At 34.8% G+C, this 24,891-nt stretch overlaps 1 protein-coding gene across 2 annotated transcripts in view; it reads right to left on the minus strand.

Moving 5' to 3' along the window:
* Positions 1-21,890, minus strand: part of LOC131050665 (probable LRR receptor-like serine/threonine-protein kinase At1g56140) — a 192,748-nt gene extending 170,858 nt beyond the window's left edge. The window contains exons 1-11 of one of the 2 annotated variants that reach the window (XM_057984877.2): positions 21,595-21,890; positions 21,321-21,495; positions 21,162-21,233; positions 20,980-21,051; positions 20,810-20,881; positions 20,647-20,718; positions 13,425-13,496; positions 13,257-13,328; positions 13,085-13,156; positions 12,777-12,848; positions 12,562-12,633 (exon numbers count right to left, since the gene is read on the minus strand). In XM_057984877.2, coding sequence (XP_057840860.1) covers positions 12,562-12,633; positions 12,777-12,848; positions 13,085-13,156; positions 13,257-13,328; positions 13,425-13,496; positions 20,647-20,718; positions 20,810-20,881; positions 20,980-21,051; positions 21,162-21,233; positions 21,321-21,495; positions 21,595-21,718 — 947 coding nt within the window. In that variant the 5' untranslated portion in view covers positions 21,719-21,890. Of the gene's footprint in view, positions 1-12,561; positions 12,634-12,776; positions 12,849-13,084; positions 13,157-13,256; positions 13,329-13,424; positions 13,497-20,646; positions 20,719-20,809; positions 20,882-20,979; positions 21,052-21,161; positions 21,234-21,320; positions 21,520-21,594 lie in introns of both variants that reach the window. The other variant, XM_057984876.2, reaches the window with a different exon arrangement.
* Positions 21,891-24,891: the final 3,001 nt, after the last annotated feature.

Here is a 24,891-nt window from a genome sequence, read left to right on the forward strand (position 1 = left end):
TGGTGATGGTGATGGTGATGGTGATGGTGATGCTGGTGGTGATGCTGGTGATGATGATGATGATGATGATGATGATGATGATGATGATGATGATGATGATGATGATGATGATGATGATGATGATGATGATGATGATGATGATGATGATGATGATGATGATGATGATGACGACGATGATGATGATGATGACGATGATGACGATGATGATGATGATGATGATGATGATGATGATGATGATGATGATGATGATGATGATGATGATGATGATGATGATGAATTGATATTTTCTAGATGATCTTGTGCATACTACAAGTTGTAGTATCCACTTTATTACTCCAAAGTGAACAACACATTTTCTGATGTTCAAAAGTTGATAAAGAGTAAAATTGCAGAAAAAATATGTCAAAGATAGTGTGGAAGAATTCCTCACATTCCTCCACATTTGTAGATATGGTCATGTGGTTTTAGATATAATTTATATGCTCAAAGTGGATGTTTCTCTCCTATGGTTTTTGGTCCCTAGTGTTGCAGCTATTATTTCTAGTGAGGGCAATATGTTTGTAGTCAATTGACTAGAGAATGCTCCTACATTGATGTTCCTTTTACTGTGACTTGGAGGATATTGTTATAATTTCTATGTAGTGTCTCAGTTCAAATTTTGAGCAATGAAATGTTCTAGAATTGTGTCTATCAACATTTATCTCATGATTGTGTTTCCTAGCACTCTAGTAATGAATAATTTTGTGTCAACTTAGATTTTTCAAACTTGTTTTGTCTTGACAACATGGAATAAAATTGTATGAGGACGTTGTTGATGGTTTGTAGAATGCCTCTATGTGGTTTGCATGATGTTGGATGATATGTTTGGTGTTACATTGTGTCTAATGTTGGTATTCAGTGTAATTTTTTAATTGTATGGAAGACGGGGTTTTTTCTCATGCTTGTGGTGTATCTCTGGGGGTCTCTTCCAGTTTTGGAGTTGGTGTTGAGTTGCATTTGGGTCCTACTATGATGCAGAGCCCTTGTCACACACCTGAGAACAAGTCCAATAATTTTAGTTTTGACCTCTTCAATGACCACAAGGATCCTACAAGGAAGGACTCCATAGCTTATGGCTAGAACTACTCACAAACCACTATGCTAGTATCTACTCAAGATGAGTAAAAGGCTTCAACTTCACTATTGCACCACTTCATGACTCCTACACTTGGGGGATTTGGAATTGGTCCATTCATTCATACTAAGGATTTTTCCAAACATTAGTTTTAGGTTTTGTCTTCAATACCTTATACCTCCTTTGGAAACCTACCCCTCTGGCTAGTAGCCCTATTTAGTGAGAGATTTGGCCTTAACTCCAAAATATTACATATGCCCTAGCAAACTACTTGCCTTTTTAGATACCCTTTTGAGAGTTACTTCCATCCCCAAAATGGTTTGGCAACATCTGCACTTTAAGGGTCTGAACCCTTTAGAAGCCTCGAGACCTAATTAGGGTGATTAGGCCTATTTTACAAAGCAACCATCATTTATTCATTGCAAACTGCAAAAAAAACTACATGGGAATATGGGGGATGGTAAATAACTTCTAATTCCAGGGTTGCACACTTGGAATCCATTGCTACAAGGTTTTAGGGTGAATGTCCTATTTTTGCATGAGGTAGTCACATTGAGATGCCTACCTACATTTGTCTCTTAGTCCTCACAACCAAGTCTTCCCTAAAAGAACCCCCAAAAATCCTAGAATACGTAGGCCAATCCTTCACTCCACCAAAGGAAGAAACTTCTAGGTGAAAGGAATGCAAGATATGCCCATTTTTGGCTAAAACCCTAGCCAACCCCTTACTTTCCAGGTAATAGTCAGAAATTTGAAGGGTTATCCTTACTCACAAACTTTCAAGAGCTTAGACCACCACCAAAAAAAAGGTGATTCAACCCTCCAACTACTCCATGAATGGTTTTGTTCAATTCAATTCGTACAAGGACGTACAATATCTGCAAACTCAGAATTCCTAGGAAAATTCAGTTTATTCAGTGTTTATTTGCTTCCAAACTTCAAATCACAATCAATATAACATTGGGAATCATGTCCATAAGTTTTATATCCCTCTCCAATGGTTTCCAACTTAATTTTTAAGAGGTTGGAGCCTTTCAGAGGCTTACAACAACCCAACTTTGAAAAGTTGCACTTTTTCTCTCAAAAGTTGCATTTTGACACAAAAGTTGTCAAACACCACAAGCTTGGGATCCAGACAACTTGGATCAACCAAACAACATTAACACACCCTAAAAAACCTATCAAACACTAAAACAAACTTTCTACTACCCCTATTGACCAAATTGTCCAAATTAGCTTATCAAGATGCCTAATTTGTGACATTGGTTTACATGGTGGGGTCTTTATTGAATACATGAAAAGTTCACACACAAAAGACATTCACAATGACCCTAATATCCTTGTCTTCATCATCAGTTGCATGATTAGCTTGTTGAAGAGGTGCCCCTGCACCATACTCCCCGGGAGAAGAAATCTCAAGCCCACTTGAGATCAAAGGTTGGAGATCTACACCATGATTGGAAATTTGTTTATCTATAATCCAAAATACTTCAAAGTTTGGTTCGCCCTACCATGCCACCAAATACTCAACATACTCCTTGTTCCTTGTTCTCTTTGTGACTCTTATTTCTAGAACCTTGCTCAATTTTGGTGAATCATGCCTTGGAATATCATTGTCTGTTGCAATCTGCATTGGTTCCTCCACTTCATGTCCATTGCCTTTGAAAGGTGTAAGATCACACACATTGAAAATGGGTGCCAATCCAAGATTAGGAGGAAGTTGGATTTCATAGGCATTCTGGCCACATTTCTTCAAAATATGACATGGTCCAATCTTCCTCTGCATGAGCTTGTTGTGCTTACCATTTGGGAGTCTCTCCTTCTTCAAATGTACCCATACCAAGTCCCCAAAACTAAACTGCACATCCCTCTTTTTCTTGTCAGCATAAGCCTTATACTTCTCTGCAGATTGTTGGAGATTAGACTTCACTTGATCATGTACCTCCTTGATGGCTGATGCAAAAGCTTCACCATGTACACTAATGGGCTCTTCCTTGGGAAAATCCCTCAACTCTAATACACCCCTTGGGTGGATGCCATACACAATTTGAAAAGGAGACTTCCGAGTGCTTCTATTTATGGTGTCATTGTATGAGAACTCTGCTTGTGACAGTATGTTGTCCCATTTTTCTTCATGTTGTCTAGTCAAACATCTTAATAGGTTCCCCAAGGACCTATTGACAACTTTAGTTTGTCCATCCGTTTGGGATGGTAGGCTAATGAGAAAGCTAGGTTGGTGCCCAACTTATTCCAAAGGATCCTCCAAAAGTGTCCTATCAACTTCACATCCCTGTATGAAACTATGTTTAGAGGCAATCCATGTATCTGGACTATCTCTTTGAAAAACAAATCTGCAACATATGAGGCATCACAAGAGGTTTTACATGGCAAGAAATGAGCCATTTTGCTAAATCTGTCCACCACTACAAAGACACTGTCAAACCCTCTCCTTGTCCTAGGTGGACCCAACACAAAATACATGCTTATGCTAGTCCATGGCCTAGAAGAAATGGGTAAGGGTTGGTACAAGCCTACATTGGTGGATTTTCCCTTGGCTTTTTGACAGATTACACATGTCTCCACAAACTTCCTTACATTTGCCTACAACTTAGGCTATTAATAATGTCTTTTCACAAGGTCAAGTATCTTGTCAAGACCAAAATGACTTGCCATTGCTCCACAATGCTTCTCCCTAATGATATTAAGTCTCATTTAACACTTAGGAATGCATAATTGTCCACCCTTGAATAGCAATCCCTCTTGGACCAAAAACTCAAAAAATTCAACATGATACCTCTCACCAAAAGACACATACCTTGTAGATCTCTCCAAAATCTTCATCAGTATCATACATGTTCTTCAAGGAGTCAATACAAACACTTTCCATCTTGATTTGGTTGATGGTTAAGACCCTCCTGCTCAAAGCATCTGCCACTTTGTTCTTGACCCCCTTCTTGTGCTTGAGGTTGAAGGTGAAGGCTTGTAGGGTCTCTACCCACTTCATGTGCTTGTGGCTTAACTTCTCTTGATTGTTTATGAAACTAGGTGCCTGATTATCATTCAACACTCTAAACTCTTTAGGCAATAAATAGTGCCTCCACTTCTTCAATGACTGAACCAAAGCATACATCTCCAAATCATAGGATGAGTATCTCCTCTTGGCATCATTTAGTTTTTCACTAAAAAAGGAAATTGGCCTTCCTTCCTGAATGAGTACTACTCCAATAGCCATGTGGCTTGCATCACATTATACTTGGAATATCTTGTTGAAGTCTGGTAGGGAAAGGACTAGTTGTTCTGCAACTTTCTTCTTCAAAGTTTCAAATCAATCATCTACCTCCTTGGTCCAGTTGAACCTGCACTTTTGTCCTCCCTTTATGGTTTCAAGAATTGGTGCACAAACATGACTAAATCCCCTTATAAACTTCCTATAAAAATTTTCTAAGCCATGGAAAATCTAGACATTATTCATAGTTTTAGGTGTAGGCCAAGACAATATAGCACTTACCTTCTCCTAGTCCATTTTCAACTCACCTTGTGAGAGTACAAAGCCCAAGTAGATGATCTCCTCTTGCATGAACAAACACTTATCCAAATTTATCATTAGCTGCTCTTCATGTAACCTTTTGAGGACCATATCTATATGTTTGAGGTGCTCTTCCCTTGAGTGGCTAAAGATCAAGATATCATCAAGGTATACTATCACAAACTTGCCTATGAACTCCACCAAGACCTCATTCATCAGCCTCATAAAGGTAATAGGCACGTTGGACAACCCAAATGGCATGACCTTCCACTCATACAACCCCTCATTGGTTTTAAAAGTTGTTTTCCATTCATCCCCTAGCCTTATTCTAATCTGATGGTATCCACTCTTTAGATCCATTTTGATGAAATACTTTGCACTCCCCAAGCAATCAAGTAAATCCTCTATCCTAGGGATTGGAAATGTATACCTTATGGTTATCTTGTTGATGGTCCTTGAGTATATGCATAGCCTCCAAGTGCCTTCTTTCTTGGGTGCAAGGATAGAAGGTACTGCACATGGGCTTATACTTTTGCTAATTAGCCCTGATTCTAGAAACTCCTCAATTTGTCTTGCCATCTCTGCATTCTGATCTGGGGTTAGCTTGTATGCTGCCTTATTTGGTAGGGTAGATCCAGTGAACAGATCTATGCAATGACTTATGTCTCTCACCGGTGGCAGGGATCTTGGAATTCCATCAGAGATGATTCCTTTGTCCTTGTTCTTTCCTCTCTACAAACTACTCCTTCCTTGTCACCTTAGACTTGGGAATTAGGGCATAGTAGACTGCATCCTTCTCTGCCATCTCCTTCATGAACTGCTTCCCTTCTATCAACAATACTTTGGCATCCTTTCCCTTAGGTTCCATCTCATTCTTCATTAGGGGTAAAATCTCTATCACCTTACCATCCTTGGTGATTGAATAGGTGTTTCTAACCCCATCATGATAAGCCTTCAAATCAAACTATCAGGGCCTCCCAAATAGGAGATGACATGCATCCATCTTGGCTATATCAAATAGCAGTCTGTCCTTGTATGATCCAATCTGAAAATCTACCAATGCATGCTCCTCTACCACTGCTTGCTGACCTTAGGTGAGCCATGAGACCTTTTAGGGGTAAAGATGTGGCAACCTTCTCAACTTAAGCTTCTCTATCATTTCAAGTGACACAAAAATTTTCAGTATACCTAGAGTCTATCAAGACCTTGCACACCTTTCCTCATGCCTTGTAGGTAGTTTTGAAAAAAGACTTTCTTTGCGGGGGCTCCTTGTCAGGTATCTTCATGTTGGTTACTTCTCTCCTCATCATTAGAGCCTCTCCTCTTTCAAGGTAGCCATAGCTATCAGGAACATTAACACTTTGATAGGTGTTTGCACTTGCCACACTTTGGCAATCTGATTCCCACACTAAATTGCTCCTCCTTTCTCCCATGGAGCTTGTAGCCTTCTTTGGACACCTATTGGCCATGTTCCCTTCTTGGTTGTAGTTTTAGCATCTAGGAGGTCCTCTACCTTGGGATCTTCCTCTAGAGAATGGTCTTCTACCCCTAAAGTTCCCTCTTTGATTGTAGCCTCCTCCTTGGTTGTAACTGTTGTTTCCTCTGGTTCCTTCTTGATTAGACTCACCTTGGTATACAAAACCACTTCCTTTGCCTCTGAAAGGAATTCTTCCCCCTCTTTGTTGTCTCCCTTTTCCTCTTCTATTTTTTTCCTACCTTCTCTTTATCTTCTCCTCCACCTTGAGTGCCAACTAAAAGCATTTTTGGATGGTCTTCGGGATGTGGAGCTTTAAATATTCTTGGATGACAAATATCAATCCGTTGAGATATCTTGCCACCTTCTCATCTTCACTCTCCTTTACCTTAGTCTTCACACACAACTTCATCAACTCCTCTACATAGGAACTCATGTCCATCTCCTTCTTCTTCAAATTATGTCCTCTTATGTAATTGGACATTATAATCCACTGGAACATAGGCTTCCTTCACCAAAGTCATCATCTTCTTCCAAGTAGCCACTTTTCTCTTTCCCTCTTTCACCCTCTCCTCTTGGATGAAATTCCACCAAGTCAGTGCAGCCCCTTTCATTTTGGATTAGGCCATCTTCACCCTTTGGTGCTCTGGTATGTCTTCACTCTCAAAGAAATTATCTAAGGAGCTTATCCACTCCATCACTATATCAGGCTCCATCTTGCTTGCAAGCACTAGCAGATCCAACTTTACATCCATTGTTCTTCTTTCCATGGACTTGAGAACACTCATCAGGAGTCTCTGGTCTACAAGAACCTCTAGTTCTTCCTGCCTAGGGATCTCCTCTTCATCCCCTTCTTCATCTCCTCCAGAGTCTCTCTCTCCCCTCTCCACTTTGCCCTTCAACTGGTCCATTTCATTTCTCAAGGCCTGATTCTCAGCCTTGATTGCTCTTGTCTCTGCCATCTACTTCTTTACTAAGATAGCCAACTCAACATTGGTCATCCTTTATGGGATATCTTGGGATCCCTCTTCCTCTGACATTTTGTCTTCTTCTGTAGTCCAAAGTACACTCCTAAGCTCTGACACCACTTGATGCAAAGCCCTTGTCACACACCTAAGAACAAGTCCAATAGGTTTATTTTTTACCTCTCCAATGACCAGAAGGATCCTATAAGGAAGGACTCCACACTTTATGGGTAGAACTACTCACAAACCACTATGCTAGTATCTACTCAAGATAAGTAAAAGGATTCAACTTCTCTATTGCATCACTCCATCACTCCTACACTTGGGGGCTTTGTAATTGGTGCATTCATGCCTAATAAGGACTATTCCAAACATTAGTTTTAGGTTTTTTCTTCAATACCTTATACCTCCTTTGGAAACCTACCCCTCTGGCTAGTAGCCCTATTTAGCAAATGATTTGGCCTTAAATCCAAAATATTACATACACCCAGGACAACTAATTGCCTTTTCAGATACCTAATTAAGGGTCTGAACCCCTTAGAAGCCTCGAGACCTAATTAGGGCGATTAGGCCTATTTTACAAAGAAACCATCATTTATTCATTCCAAATTGCAACACCAACTACATGGGAATGTGGGGGATGGTTAATAACTTCTAATTCCAGGGTTGTACACCTAGAATCCACTGCTAGAAGGTTTTAGGGTGATTGTCCTAATTTTGCATGAGGTAGTCACATGGAGATGCCTACCTAGATTTGTCTCTTACTCCTCAAAACTAACTCTTCCCTACAAGAACCCTTGAAAATAATAGAATAAATAGGCCAGTCCTGCACTCCACTAAAGGAATAAACTTCTAGGTGAAAGGAATGCAAGATATGGCCATTTTTGGCTAAAACTCTAGCCAAACCCTTACTTTCTGGGTAATAGTCAAAAATTTGAAAGGTTCTCATTACTCACAAACGTTCAAGACCTTAGACCACTTCCAAATCAAAGGTGATCAAACCCTCCACCTAATCCATTAATGGTTTTGTCCAATTCAATCCTTACAAGGACGTACAATCTCTACAAACTCAAAATTTCTGGGAAGTCTCAGTTTATTCAGTGTTTATTTGCTTCAAAACTTCAAACCACAATCAATATAACCTTGGGAATCATATCCACAAGTTTTATAGCCCTCTCCAACAGTTTCCAACTAAATTTTTAAGAGGTTGGAGCCATTGAGAGGCTTACGACAACCCAACTTTGAAAAGTTGCACTTTTGCTCTCAAAAGTTGCATTTTGACACAAAAGTTGTCAAACACCACAAGCTTGGGATCCACACAACTTGGATCAACCAAACACCATTAAGACACCCTAAAAACCTATCAAATACCGAAACAAACATCCTACTACCCCTATTGACCAAATTATCCAAATTGGCTTATCAAGATGCCTAATTTGTGACATTGGTTTACATGGTGGGGTCTTTATTGAATACATGAAAAGTTCTCACACAAAAGTCATTCACAATGACCCTAAGATCCTAGTCTTCATCATTAGTTGCATGATTAGCTTGTTGAAGAGGATCCCCTGCACCATACTATGTCATGTGGGGATCTACATTGTGTCGATTCATCTAGAAGAAGCATTTTTTCGTTGACTGGTTATGTGCTACATGTTTTGCTTACACATTACTATATTTCTAGTCGTGGAGGATGTTTGCCAATGTGTGTGTTGGTTGGGACTATATTGGATGATGCATTAAGATGTTTATAGGTCCTCTCCATCTCCTGGATAGGACTTATTTCACCACAATTATTTTGTGTGGATGACCTAATTGATGTTTTGAGAAGATCTAGATGCTATATAAAAAGGATCAAATTAATTGCATATGGTGTGGATTAGAGTGGAATGTGGAAGCTGTAAGGGTGTGTAGTGAAAGTGTTGGAGTTGAACTACCTAATAATTGCTTAAGTAAATGATTCAAGAGAAACTACATTTAGAGGAGATTGTTGAATGCAATGTTTTTGAAGGCTTATTTATTATAACTCATATATTCACATATCTTTCTCAAAGATGGTGACTTCCCTAGAAAGTCATTTTTATAGTTCCTTGGGTACGTGATCCTCTATCTGAAGTCCTTCTAGGAGTAGCAAACTTCCTTGGGTAGTGAGCCCTTCAAAAAATTGCAATACTATTTATATAGTGTGAGTTAATGCTTACCTTGGTTTTTCCCTTCTTGGGTTTTCCATGTAAATTTGGTGTTCTCTTGTGCATGTGTGTTCATTACTTATCTTTCTTTTCTCTTGACCAAATTAAAGTTTAAAGTTGAATTTGAATTGGGCTATAAAGGGTTAATATTTTTTCAAGACTAATTTACCCTCCCCCTCTCAATATTGGGTTGTGTTCAACAAAGTTATCTTTCATATATTTTATTTTAAGAAAGGCTAGTGTCTTATTATCTAAGTTTATTCTCTACTCTTGGATTAGGGGATTGTTCTCTCTTGTGGGTTAGTGTCTATGTCTAAGGTCAAGATTATTGTTGGTCGATGCCTACTAAATATTGTAATTTCTTTATTAACTTTGTGAGATTGGATTTGGGGAGTAGACAAGCATCTATTCTCACCATGGTTTGTCCCTTCAAGGTTTCCATGTAAATCAAATGTTCTTTTGAGTTGATGAATGTTTATCTTTTGCTTAGAAATTCCTATGATAGTTTGAGAAGTTATTAATGGTAATTAATGTTTAATTAAGGTAAAATTTACATACTCTAATTTACCCCCTCAATTGATCTATGTCTATAGAATTATTGTTGTGTGCAATTGGCCTGCTATTTTCTAATTTCTTCATTTGGTATCAAATCTTGGTCATAGATTTTTTATTTTACAGGTAGAAATTCTCTCTAAGAAACTTTAGAATAGATAATGGCAGTTCAATATTCCATTCCAGCTTACTTTGTTCACCAAAGATAGCTATGAATATTGGAGCATAAAGATCAAGACTCTACTATAATCCCAAGATCTCTCCCCAAAATAGTAGAAGTAGGATATAATGATCATGTAGATCAAAATTATTTGAATGCATTAGGTAAAAATCATTAAAAAATAATTGAAAGAAGATAAGAAGAAAAATTGAGCTCTCTTCACCCTCCAATTCGCATAGGATATTTCAATGTTTTTCAATATTTTTGGTATGACGAATTCAAGGGATGGATGGGAGGCTCTCTAAACTACATACTGAGCATTGGACAAAGTAAGCTCAGTAAGACTTCAAACCATTCAAAGATATTTTTAAAATATAAGGATGAAATAAGCTAAGTCTCTTCAAGAATTTATTACTAGGACTAAAGAAATTATAAACTAGTTTAGAATTCAAGAGGAAACTATCATAGAAGAAAAAAATATAGAAAATATTTTGAGATCTCTTCCTCTAATGTTTGATCTAGTGGTGATAGTCATTGAAGCAAATAGGAATCTAACTACTTTCAAAGTTGTAGATTCAATAAGGTGTTTTGTAGTCTCATGAGGAATGTATGAAACATTTTATGGAGATCCTAGTGCAAGATTTTCTATCTACTATAAGAATTCAAGATACATATAAAATGCCTCCCCACTCCCATAAATCTCAAGAGTATTATTCTACAATTAGAGGACATAGTAGAGAAAGATGAAGAGGTAGTAACAAACAAAGGGAGAAGATGAAGCTACCAATTTATATCACCTATCAAAGGTGGATCATGGGATTTCAATACTAACCACCCATTGTTTGATTGAAGTAGCTTTGTGAAGGTACCTTTAGTATAAAATCACCACAAAATCTTGCCAACAAAGTAGATTGCAAATAAAAAAAAGTAAAAAAACTCAAGAAAGACATGTAGATATTGGAATGTCCAAAAACACTCAAGTTCTTGCCAAAAAAAATCACAGCAAGGAAGCTACAGGTCAAAGAAATGATCACTACATTGCCACTAGTTTAAGTGTGAAAATATTCTTATGTCTATACTTTGTAGAAGAGAAGCTACCCAAGTTGAAAGGGTGAAGTACATTCAAAGCTAAGGAGTTTTGGAAACCAGATATAGAAGTTCTCTATCACTATAAAAAAGGAGATTCAACCAATAGGAAGGGAGGCCAATGAGATCGTAAATCACTATTTGTAATAAATTAGTCTGAGCCACCAATACAAATCCATGTGAGGAAGTCGGATCCAAGCCTTAGAAAAAAGCATAAAGGTGTTATAAACTCATTGGTATTGCATAAAGAGGGAAATTTGCAGCCTTCATGACAATAATTGAAGCCATCCATCAAAGGAGGAGATGAAGATTCCAAAAGGAATAAGTAACAGAGTCAGTTTGAAACCACCTTTGAGAAAGGTGAAGCCCTCGATTTTTAAGAGCAAGTCATAGGAAGCCACTAGTATTTTTGAGAGAAGATCTCAAGATTGCAAATATAATTTTTTTTTGTGTTGAAACAATTATTGCTTGAAATTGAGAGGGAGAATGTTGGAACTATATAATTCCTCTTATATTGCATGAGAAGACCTATAGTCTTATGCAGTTTTTTGAATGAGATAAAAAAATAGAATTTGCATGAAGAAGATAACTAGAGTTTTGCATATGCATGTGATCTCTTCTATATTTAGGTATTCTGAGCTCTATTGATTGAGGCTATAGTAGTGAGTTATTTATCTCTACTCTTTTGATTAGTTGATGCTTGATCATGTGATCAAGAAATCAAATCAATAAAAAAAATTATTTGAGTTATCATTGTGTAACAATTTATTTTCTAATTTCTTCATGTGTGACCTTTTTTAAGTTAGACATTATAGAAGTGTTTCAAAATGTTGCATTTATCATGCACACACTTGTCAAGATTGGTAATAGTAAACTTTTCAATGGATTTGACAACAAGATTAAATTTAATGTTAGGATGCCTTGAGAGACTCATATATATTGTTATTGACATGTTATAAAATCAATGTAAGATGCTAATAATAATTTATATATTTAAATCAATATTTTTCAATAAAAATTAGTTTGTGCTACTTATGTATTTTTTACACTATTCCTTCCCTACTTATTCTAATACTTGATATCAATTTGTTTGGAGAATTTAACAGAATTACGTAACTGTTTTGAACTCATAATCTGGTAAATATCTCACTTTTGATACAAGTACATATGACATGTATCGCATAGATGTCAGCCCCAATTTGTGAACCTGTGGGATGCGACCAAAACTTCTTAAATACACAGTTCTAAAGATGGTTTGTCTCTTTGGTATGTATGCTTATCTATCGTTTTTCTTTTTAATGTACAGCAGAGTGGACAGAGACATCTTCCGCCAAGTGTTTCACTAAAATCACCGAGAATCCACAAAAGGATTTCTCCCTTAACACAAATTCTTAGTTATTTAGCACCCATAACCTTTAAATTCTTAGTTACTTAGCATCTATAACCTTTAAATTCTTAGTTACGTAACACCCATAAGCTTTGAAGAATAACTTACAGCATCTGGAGTTCGTCCAATTCTCCAATGTATTCAGGAATTTGTCCAGAGATATTATTGTTTCTTAAAAATCTGCCAAATTTAGTCAAAAGCATTGTAGAATAAGTGAAACAGGTAAACAAAAGAATCAAATTCAGAAACAAACTCACATCAAGCATTTCAGCTTCATGACCATATTTCCGTACACAAGAAAAACACATTATCTTTTCACTCACAGTGTTTTGAGATTCGTTAGATTTCGTAAGAATGGAAGGGATGTGCCACCATTAGGTAAATCGCATAGGATACTGTTTAATCAGAATGAAAACATGTCATCCAACATAAAGATGTTAAATACACTATGTATGAAAAAAAAAAAATTAAAAATTAAAAAAACAAAAACCTATCTATGAAAAAGCAACTAGCAAAATTAGGATGACAGACAAAGAACTGTTTGCACTTGTGATTCTTAGTTAGTCAAATCCAAAAAGTAATGTTTGCATATAGAATTAATTAGGCGAGATGAAAAGGTGCTTATGCTTACAGACTAGTCAATTTAGTCAAATTTGATAGGGTTGAAGGAATTGGCCCTTCAAAAGAAGTGCCTTCCAGTTTCCTGCAATTAGAAGCACATTATGCACCCGGAAAAAGGAAAAACAAACGTGTATACAATTAAAACCAAATACAAGCAATAGTTCAAGAATCAGTAATCTCACAAGTCCTCAAGTTGAGTCCAGTTTCCAATAAGATTTGGAAGTTTTCCGGTGAAGTTGTTGCTAGATGCCCAACTGCAAAAAAAATCGAGTGATTTTGTAAGCAGATTTGACAACTTCAGAACTTCAATACAACAGAAAATGCAGAGTATGTAAAGTTAAGCTACTTACAGTGTTTTCAACTTCTTTAAATTGGAAAACGTTGAAGGTATTGTTCCACTGATTAGATTGCTTCGCATATAGCTGCCATGGAAAGGTAACTTATTATTTTATCATTTATATGGCACTGTACCAAATTGTTGACTCTTTGTGATAAAAATTCCATGAAATAGATATTAAGGATACAATCATCAACAATCCACAAGACTTTAGATGGCGTTTGGTAGAGCCATATATATGTGCGAAGGCGCTGCTACCAACCATATGAAACAAGACCACAATGCCCACAGTAATAATTGTAATATCTCCGCTTCAAAATTAAACATAAATTAAAATATTGAGAAATATTAAACTTATTAAAGCAATTTGAAAGGAGGAGCAGCTGTGAGCAGCCACTACATGAGAAGGAAGATTTACATTTTGACCACTACTGATTTTTGTATATGCCAGAGGGGATCAGAAGTGTTGAATAAGACAAAATCAAATCAACTTTAAAGACATGCTGAAAAGAAATGATTTGAACCCTTCTAAGCTTTGGCTAGCGGTACTCGCGAGAACTGAAAAGAAATTACAGTATTGGATCGCCAAGCTTCTCTTATGGGTCAGAAAATTTCAAATTTATTTCAAGATTTTGACTGTCTTGCATATTTATTATTCTTCTTGATGTGTTCCTTGCAAGGCTTCATATCTAAAGATTGAAAAAGCTCCTCAAAGACTTTATCTAAGCCTCGAGCTATGGGCACCATGGCTTCTATGAAGTGGTTTGGAATTATTGCTGATTGCCATGGGAGGTTGGAGGCCTTAGTTTATTTTCTATTTATCGGCAAGACATTACTCTATGCGCTAAACACTCACTAGCAATGAGGCCAGAAAAGTTTTGGTTCACCATTGCATTGGCACTAGCATTCTTCATGGCTGTCCAGCCTAGAAGGGCCTTGATCTTGGCACTTTTCTCACTATGAACGATCCAATCCATATACAGGGCACGTCTATCATCAAAAGCATCTAAAACGATTGGGAATCCATCATTAACAAATATTTCGTTTGGTGGTCTCATTTTTCAATTCTCAAGGGAGGTCTTTGCTTGGACTCTGGCACCAAATTTTTTTGAGCGAGGAACCAAAATATTGGAAGATTTTATCCATCTTGCCAATAAGAATTTCCTTCCTTGGCTGCATTTTAAAGTAAAAATACAAGCTTTCAGACTAGGATCAGGAACCTTATCAGACGGTTATTGACTCCATCCTCCACTAGTCATTGCACCAAGTAGCTATGTGTTTCTTTAGACATTGGTGGAAGAACTAGAAGTTGTTTCCCAACGCTCCTTTTTGGAATTACAGACCTTCCAAATGATATTTTTAGCAAACCTCATAGTTGCATGTGGTTGACCAACTTAATCTTTGTTAGCAACTACAAGCCTCCTATGGGTGGGGCAAAAGAGGTTTCAAGGGATTAGGGCTACTATTCTTGAGCCTAAATTGGCTCACTTTGCTTGGTGCTTGATGTATCAAGTCTTTTCATGGGGACCCATCTTGTTCATATGGGCATTCCCATTCTGAATTGTCCTTTCTATGGACAAATTGAGCATCTTCTAGTTTTGTCCTTGAGATCAAGAAGCTTGGAATTGGATTGATGAATTTATCAAGCCTTTTAGGCCTTTCCCTTTCTCATGGCATGACACTTCTTAGGGATTGACCTTTCCTTCGAGGACTCACAAGTTTTCTCAAATATGACACACTTTTAGGGTGGAAATCCTTTTCAATATTTAGGATAGTATGTTTTATTTAATCACAACTTTGTTGATGAATGTTTTTCTCTATGTACTCTAAATCACTAAATCATTCTAATGTTCTCATGTATATCCAAGTGCAGGCTAACAAAGTTGCACTTGAGACCACAACCACTAGTGGTACTTTCTAGGTTGTGTCCACCACAAAATAAATAAACACTATTGCAAACCTTCCCACAAAAAGGACATGTGAAACCTTCTTCCATGTGGTGACATGACTCAGTTTTTTCTACACTTTCAAACTTATGTGATACAATCATAGCATAAGCATTCAAAGTTCATATAGAAATACAAAATGCCTACAACAAAACTATTACCAAGCTAAGGCACATACATGTCAAGACCTTGCAAAAAATGGATGCAATTCTTCATAACTCATTATCTTCTTTAGAAAATTCTGACCTTTATCTCAATTTCCAATGTTACATGATGGTGATCCTTTTTCCAATTAGAAACCAAAGAAAACTAAATTTCCAACCCTAGCATAACTTTGGAAAGCTTCATAATCAACTTACCTTAAATGCCAAATTATCCTCTATCAAATTGGTCATAGAGTGACACACATATTTCTATTACATTGTCAATCAAAATAGCTCTTTGATACTATAAAAAATCCAAAGATTAACTTTTAGGTAATGTTTTCCAATTTGTAGTTGCAATTAAAGGGTATATGCTTATGTCTGAATACTGTGGAATTAAAAACACACAAAACTTGAACAAATTATTTAACACACAAACAAGATATATTATTTGTTTAAACGACTACATTATGCCTCAATATAGAGGTCTTATCTTTTTCTCTACATAAACAATACAATAAGACAATATTTTATAAATGCAACCTCTCACCAATAAAGAAAACTTATAAAACAAACACCTGAAAAAACCAATAAAACAAGGAGAGAAAACTAAAAACAAGATATAAAACATAAAACAAAGATGTGATCTCTAAGTTAGCCTAATATTTATCTTCAACACAACATCATGATCTTGCTTTCTTTCTATCCTTTCTTATGTTGATGTGTGCTCAACATCAGTTATCCAACATACTCGCCCTTGATGCTAAGGGGACTCATAAATTGAATCTTTGCAGCTCACTATGTAGAATTGCCATCACTATTGTATCTGGTCTTATAGATCCACAAGGTACTGTAGACACCTAAAATTAATATTTAATTAATTTAAGCCTATCAATATAATTGATTGACTTAATTGTGTTATCCTTATTCTTCTCACTGTTAATTAAATCTAATTTAATTAATTCTATCACTATTGTCCAATAATTAATTTATCAAATAAATAAATTAATCTCCTATTCTTCTAAAGTCATCTGAATAATTATTTCCTCTAAACCCACCCAATTAATTAAATTTAATTAATTAACCTAGTCATGTGATTCCTACAAATCACTTTTCCTAATCCCACTCAACCTAATTAATCCTTCTAGAATCCCTCAATGCATCCTTAGTTTAGAATTTTTAATTCTTCATATTTGAAATTCAAATTTCTCCCCCCTTTTCCCAAGGAATTTTATATTCCTGTTTGTTTTCCCAAACCACCCTTGATCCATGCCTTCTATCTAAAATCAATCTCAACCGCCTTCATGATCAAATCAATCTTGGCCCTCCATTGGCCTTCTCCAATCTATAAAATGGAGACTATTCTCCTCACAAATCATCCACTTCTCATGCATTGTCATGCTGCTCTTTTCTCCTCTCTCTTCTTTCTTCAATCTTTCAATTCAAATCTATCCAAAATCCATTCAATAATCCTATCAAATACATTATTCTTGTTGAGCAAAGGAGATCAATCCACATCCAAATCAAACAAGGAGCACATCAAGTGGAGCATCAAGGGCACATTCTCATCATCCATCCATTTCATCAAGCTCAATCCAAGGGAGAGGTAAAATAGCAAGGTATAAATGATCTTTTGATGTTTTAGTGTTTTCTTGCTTATTTCATTGTCTTTTTTATCATTTGACCTCTTATTCCATTTCCCCCTCTTTAGGTACACTTTTCCTATAGAAGTACTAATATCTCTCCTTCATGATAGATCACAAGGTTCATCCCCTCCTTTCTCTAACAAAGAGAAAACTCATGATACTTCAATTTTCCATTCACAACAAGTAGCTATCAACTACTTGACTCAAACCTGGAAACCTTGATTTACCATAGTTGTGATCGATGCATGAACATTTAGGTTTATACAACCTTTCAAACATATTTGTAACTTGTTTTCATCAAAATCCATTGATCCATTCATAATTTATCTACATACAATCTTTTATAGATTGTTTATCCCACTCTTTATTCCAACACAAATTCTCAGAGTGATTCTTTGCAAGAAGGATGAATATTGCAACACTTCTCTTCTTTATGTCCTCCTCAGTGACAATGAGAACACTGTATATGATTCATCCTTTGAGTTGATTTAGTTGAACTTGCAATACTTGCAACATTATTTGTATTTGTCTAACCATATCCGAGGCCTTCATAATTTGGCATCCTTGTTGGTTGAATGGGCTGTCTGATTCCTTGCCCATTTTTCTCAAACCTCTGCCATCATAACCCATTTTCTTCATAAGTTTTAAACGAACATTTTTTTTTTCAAAATATTTGACATTATCTTCACATCTTACAAGATCTGTAGATTCATTAACATGTTTATTTTCACATTCTTTGTCACAAACAACTTCATCATACTTACTAAATGATGAACATAAGTCTTTCGTCCCACATGAGACATCACGAACTAATGGGTTGGATCTCAAAAGCTCATTTTCCTTCTAGCATTCTGCAAGCAATTGATCTAACTGGACCTAATTTCACATTTCTGAAAATTAATTTTCGTTTGAAAGGTATCGTTTTCACATGAACTTTCATAAATATCCTTTCTCAATTGCTTTAAAATTTCTATCAATTCTAAATTAGACTTTTTCAATTTCAGCAATTCAGCTTTTAAAAAATCTTTTGGTCTTTATTCTTTTACCAGACTTTCCCATTGATAAATTACTTAAACTCGCCTTTTAAAAATATTGACGACTACACACCTCTCTTTCCACTTTGCTGCAATATCTTCAGACTTTCATTATTAGTGAAACATCTATAACTCTTTCCAATCTTCTTTGCTAGCTGCAATTTGTTTTATATCTCAATAGCACCCAAATCTTCTAAGATCACCTTTAACTTGATAATAGGCTTCTCAACAAAAAAATTCCAACCAGAGCATAAACAACTGACAGGCAATTAAAGCTTTCCAACGATATGTGATTTTTCCCTTCAACAGTGACTACATGTGATCGATATTTGATAGTTGTACTAGTAATAACTTCTATAAGCTTTTACTTACCTCTCTGCAACGATTCTTTTTCTTTATTTATGGCTTTGGCAGCAGCTCCTCTCTACACAAATTATTTCATCCCATCGAGCAAAGATTCCTTCTTGAGTGACTTTAATCAGATTTGCGTTTTTTTACACCACTGATGTCCTCCAACATGCACATCTCATGATCTGCCGACTTTAATAAATCTGGCTTGGTTTCACACCCACAATCCCACAAAGACTTTTTGAGCCTCAACACTTACTTGGATTTTCTATTTTGATATCATTTTGTAGAATTAAAATCACACAAAACACAAACAAATTATTTTACACACAAATAAGATATATGATTTATTCAAACGATTACATTATGCTTCAATGTAAAGGTCTTCACTTTTGCTCTATATAAACAATACAATAAGACAGGTATTTTATAGAGGTTGTAACCTCACCCAAAAAAAAAAAAAATACACTTCTAAAACGAACGGCTGAAAAACCCAATAAAACAAGGAAAAAAAACTAAAACAACATTATAAAAAAACATAAAACAGAGATGATCGCTGAGTCAACCTAATCTCCATCTCCATCTCCAGCACAACATTTTGATCATACTTTCTTTCTATCTTTTCCTATGTTGATGTGCGCATAGCATGACTTATCGAACAAATATAGAGCTAAACATTTAAATAAATTCGTCAGTTAGCAGTAGCACAATGGAGAATGAGACATTTTTAAAGCTATTCAAACAAATCTGGAAATAGATTATCTTCAAATTCTTGTTTGTAACTTATTCTCTCTAGACATGAGCATTTCATAGTTATAGCATTTGATTCACTCTTATTTTTTTTATTTTGGAGAATTATGAGCATCGAGGAGAAAAAGAAAATAAATTCTTAAAATTCTGTACGCTTCATTCTTATTTGTTCCCATCCATAAGCAATCTTTCCGAAATACGGAATCTGTTATGTTCAAGGGATCAAAGAGAGGATAGATTCCCTAGGAGAGGATAGATGTCTCGCGTAAGTTCATGTAGGATAAATTGAGGGCGAGGACAGAGTGAGAAGAGGGATGACAGGTAATGCCGGCTTTTGAAATTTCTGAGATTTTCGAGAATTTTCTTGTACCGTGCTTCATTCAGAAGCGGGCCTTCAGGCACACTAGTCTAGTCTAGTCTAAAGCCATCGCTATTATAATCTGGTTGCCCCATGCCTTTATTAGGCAATTTCGCAAAACAGTCGTCCGGCAGAGATGGCACCAGGTTCCCCAAATCTGGAGGCTTCTCTGCCAAGAATAGCGAAGGCAGACCAACAGAAGGCTTTCAGTTATGGCTATTGGTCGACCCCACATCATCCACAGCAAGCAATACGATTGCTGCAATTGCTTCTTGCACAGCCTCGGCTTCCAGGTCAAAGTGTTGCAGCACGCGAATTAGAGCGGGTAAAAGGCCCTCTGATCGCAGATGCCATCAGTTGCTTTTGTCCCTCGCTAAATTCCTCGAATTTGCAGGCGCTGCCTTTATCTATCTGCTCTATCATATCCTGCACTTTTTTGTTCTCCGCCGTGGGATCCAGTGTGCCTGACGTATTTGTGAGGTGCCATTTGTGTATTAGAGCGGCGATGGTGTGATTCGGAATAAGCTCGCGTGTGTGGAGCTTCTGACCTATCGTTGGACAGATTATTTTTCGATTACTTTTTTTTTTTGGCTTTTTTTTTAAATTTTGTTTACACTGGTGTATTGCATCCATTATGTGACTGAATACCCATTTCCAAACAAAATAAATAAAAAAATAAAATTAAGATCAATATCTAACATCCAATGACCTTCTTTCACAATTACTAAAAAATAATTTTAATTAGAATTTCCATGGAACCTTGCATAAACCTTTTTCCTAAATTCAAAATAAAACATAAACTTAGTTTGTAGTCGCAAAAATAAATCAATTTGAAATAACATAGGCAAACTTCAGAGTTAGGGGTAAAAATGCAGAGTCAGTTCAAAGTTAGTAAATAAAAATAAATAAAATTTAGAGTTCAATAAGGATAGCAGAGTTTAATTCCAAAATAACTAATCAAAATAAGCAAAGTTGAGAGTCCATCAAGGATAGCAGAAACATGAACTTACAGTTGTTCCAGATTTGTCAAATTCCCAAGCTGTGGCGGCAGCGTTCCCGATATACTATTCGTATCAAAACTCCTGTACGACATACAAACAAAACACGATTATTTCATCCAAATCAATATTAATATCTGGCTCTAATGTGCGAAGCGACAGTTGAAAAGATTACAGAGATATCAATTTAGTAAGATTCCCCAATTCCTTTGGAACTTCACCAGTTAAACGATTTTGCCCAAGCGACCTGTCATAACATGCAAATTACAACATAAATAATTGAAACCAAAACATCTTGAACAAAATAATGTAAATTTAAATGGATAAAGGCTCTTGCTCGCTCACAGATACTCAAGGCGCAATAGTGAGCCTAAAGCTGCAGGAATCGACCCGCTCAGAAAATTGTATCTCAAGTCACTGTTGTAAAGTTTATACAATTCAGGAAATTACACCTTTATTTTCCTCAATCCAGATGATTTAATTTGACAGGAAGAACAGACGTTTGAAAAGCTGTAAGTAGCACTTACATGCTTTGCAAGTAGGTAAGATTAGCCAATTCAGGGGGAACAATCCCTTGCAATTCTTCATACAACACTATTCTGCAATATAACAACATAAATGTGCGTCTCATTTCACAACTATAATGAGGAAAAACAAGCAAGATTTTAAAGGCGTGAGATACTTACAGCTTAACGACATGGCAAGTAGTGTTTCGCTTAAAAACACAGCTGCACATGACCCCAAGCGGGCCATCTGTGTCAGAAAGTGTATACCAATTTGTATCATCATTGTTGCACGGATCCAAATTGAAGTTCCATTTCGAAATCTTCATTTTGCTTGCAATTACTTTGAGCGTCTCGACTATCGACAATACAAACAGGCAAGCTAAAACAGATTAATTATTCTGAAATGAATCCCTATTAATTTATTTTGAGAAACCAATTCAAAATGAGGTTTTACCTTCTTTCGGATCAGTCGTTGCAGCAGCTTCACTAAGTTGAGGAAAAGGGCAGCAGCAATAAAGGATAAGACAGAAGAAAATTGCATAAGGGATCTGCAAATTATAGTTCGTGAGGCTGCCCATCTCAGAAGCTTGAAAAGTAAACTTGAAATGAATGATTACACGACTACAATGGTTACAGAGTACCACAGTATGTGGCTATGCCTTGCTGTTAGCTGATATATTATTATTGGTGACAATGTCCTGACCCGAAAGTAATGACTCACGCCACTTTTCTCACGGCTGTAGAAATATCCCACTGGACAAAAATAATAAATGTATACAGTATTTCAAATCATAAAGGAAATTAAATTTTCCACGCGATAAGCACCACAATTTTGTTTCAAGTACGTTGACAACATTTGATATTTTTTATTTAATTTTTTAAAGTGCATAAGTGTTTTTAATTATTTTTAAAATATTCTTCTGTCTCAACGAATACTCTTTCGATTGTATTTCCCCTTTATAATGTTTAGGTAATATCCACTAACAAGTTTGAATTTCATGTATATTTCAATAGGAGATATATATGGAAATTAGTGTGTTTTTTGTTTATTTAGGATCAAAATTATTAAATGGTATTATTTTTTATTAGATTATTTATTACGTTAAGGTGTTCTTTATATGAATTAAATCCTTTAACTTTTATGAGTGATGGTCCATGTCTATGGAGAGAATTGCAAGCCAATTGCAATGTTTAGAGCCACTGGATCATTTCAATAAGTTTCTAAACTGATATTAAAAAATATCCAAGATCTCATCTTTGAAATATTAAATAAACATTGTGATCTTATTTTTAAAATATTAAAATTTAGCATGTATTTTTTTAATAAATATTATAAAATGATATAAAAAACTTTCACACAAAATAAAAAACCTTAATTTACTATTAAATTGACAAAAAGTCTAAAACATATTCATGATCTAATATTTAAAATATCATAAAAGGACAAAAAACATAGTTTTAAATTGGTATGTATTTCTCTAATAAATATTTTATTTTATTTAAATTATTAATCATTTAAAATTCTAATATAAAATGATTTGCATGCAAAAGGCAATAAAATAGAATAGAAAGTTTCTTTTAAATCTAGATTTTAGTTTTAAATTATTTTATAATTATAATTAGTCATTGTTGATTTATTTTTAAATTTAATCTAATTTAATTTAATTTAATTGTGTTACATAATAACTATTTTATTAATTTTAAAACTTACAATTTATTATAATTTTAATTTTTTTTGGTGATTTGGTTAATAATTTTAAATTCAGTAATACTTAATCACACATAGATAAAAATATTTATCTTTTAAAAAAATATGTATCATTAATGAAATTTATAGTTAAGTTATTAGACAGAATACAATATCTGAAGATCTAATTTAAATAATGTGAGAACATACCATAATAAAACATTCAAGATATGATGAATACGAGGGTAAGAATTTGGATTGTGAAGGTACATATTTTATTAATATATTTTGACTTTGCATTTAGATTATTCTATTTTATTTTTTAATTAAGATTTAGGTTTGAACTTTATTTTTCAATTATTTATGTATTTTTATAAAAATACAAATGAAAAATTTAATGTATTTTTATAAAAGTACAAATGAAAAATAAAAATTATTAGAATGATTTAATTTATAATTATTTATCTTTTCAAAATTTTAATTTATTGTATATTTGTTATATTTTTATTTTTATTTTTAATTTTCTCTCTCTCTCTCTCTCTCTCTCTCTCTCTCTCTCTCTCTCTCTCTCTCTCTCTCTCTCTCTCTCTCTCTCTCTCTCTCTCTCTCTCTCTCTCTCCTCTCTCTCTCTCTCTCTCTCTCTCTCTCTCTCTCTCTCTCTCTCTATTGAAATGAAATTAATTTAAGACACTTCAAAAAAAAAACTCATTTATAATGTTAGATTTATAAAAATATTTTGAATTAAGTATATATTTTCATAACAAATTTAATAATATATTTACTTATAGTTTTCTTTAAAAATTTACTAATAATATCATCTATAATATTATGTTCATTAAATTATATATAAATTTTAAAAATCAAAATTATAGAATTTTATAAATTTTAAAATTTAAAATACAATCTTAAATTTAAATTATGTAGCAATATTCCTAATGGAATTTTCACTTGACAAAGGTCACACCTTTAAAGTGGTGGACACCCACATGAGAAGACAAGTTCTTTTGATTGCCTAATCCCTTCTCTCATATCTCCTCACTATTTTATTTAATTATTAAATCAAGCAAGTCAACAATTTCTTTGAAATAGACCACTCTCCCTTGTTCTTTTACTTAATTAAGATGAACTATGTCAAAATAGATTAAAAAAATTAGTGTGACATTTGACATCCAAATTAGCAATACAAAATGTTTCACGTAACACCGTCCAAGATTTGCAAGTCTCTCACCTTGCATGATCATTATTCTAGTGAAACTTTGTCATACACGTGAATAAAATAGGGTTTTACTTCAGTACTAAATTAGGCAAGAAAACATATCATTCATGTCTAGTTTGACAATTAAATTTTAAATTAATATTAACTGAAATTGATTAATTAAGAATGAAATTGATTAATTGACAAAAAATATATATTAAAATTGATTGAATTTACTTTGACTTTAGTGTAATGTCAATTTTTATTATTTTGATGTTGACCAAAATCTGTGTCCAAATATATATTTAAATTTTAAATTAATATGATCTAATATTGATTAATTAAGAATCAAATTGAGCAATTGACAAAAAAATATATATGTTAAATTGATTGAATTTAATTGGATTTAATTTGGCTTTAATGTAATGTTAATCTTGATTATTTTGATGATGACAAGATTTACAATCTCTCTCTCTCTCTCTCTCTCTCTCTCTCTCCCTCTCTCCCTCCATATATTTCACTACTTCTATCTCCCTATCTCTTTATCTCTCTCCTTATCCATTTCTATCTCTCTATATCACCCCTATCTATACCTCCCCCTCTCTAGATATCTCTCTTCCTCCCCTCGCTCTCTCTAGCCATATCTATCTATTTCTCTCTCTTTCCATCCCTCTCTCTCTCTCCCACTATATATTTCTATATATACTTCTCTTTGTTTGTCTATCTCTTTATCACTATCTCACTCTCCCTCTCCATATCATATCTCTATTATTATATCACTTTATCTCACCATCTATATAACTCTCTCCCTCTCCCTCTTCCCCTATATCTCTCTATCTCTTCCTCTCTATCTTTCCTTCTCTATCTTG

Source organism: Cryptomeria japonica, chromosome 9 (genome assembly GCF_030272615.1).
Source record: "Cryptomeria japonica chromosome 9, Sugi_1.0, whole genome shotgun sequence".
Lineage (NCBI taxonomy): Eukaryota > Viridiplantae > Streptophyta > Pinopsida > Cupressales > Cupressaceae > Cryptomeria > Cryptomeria japonica.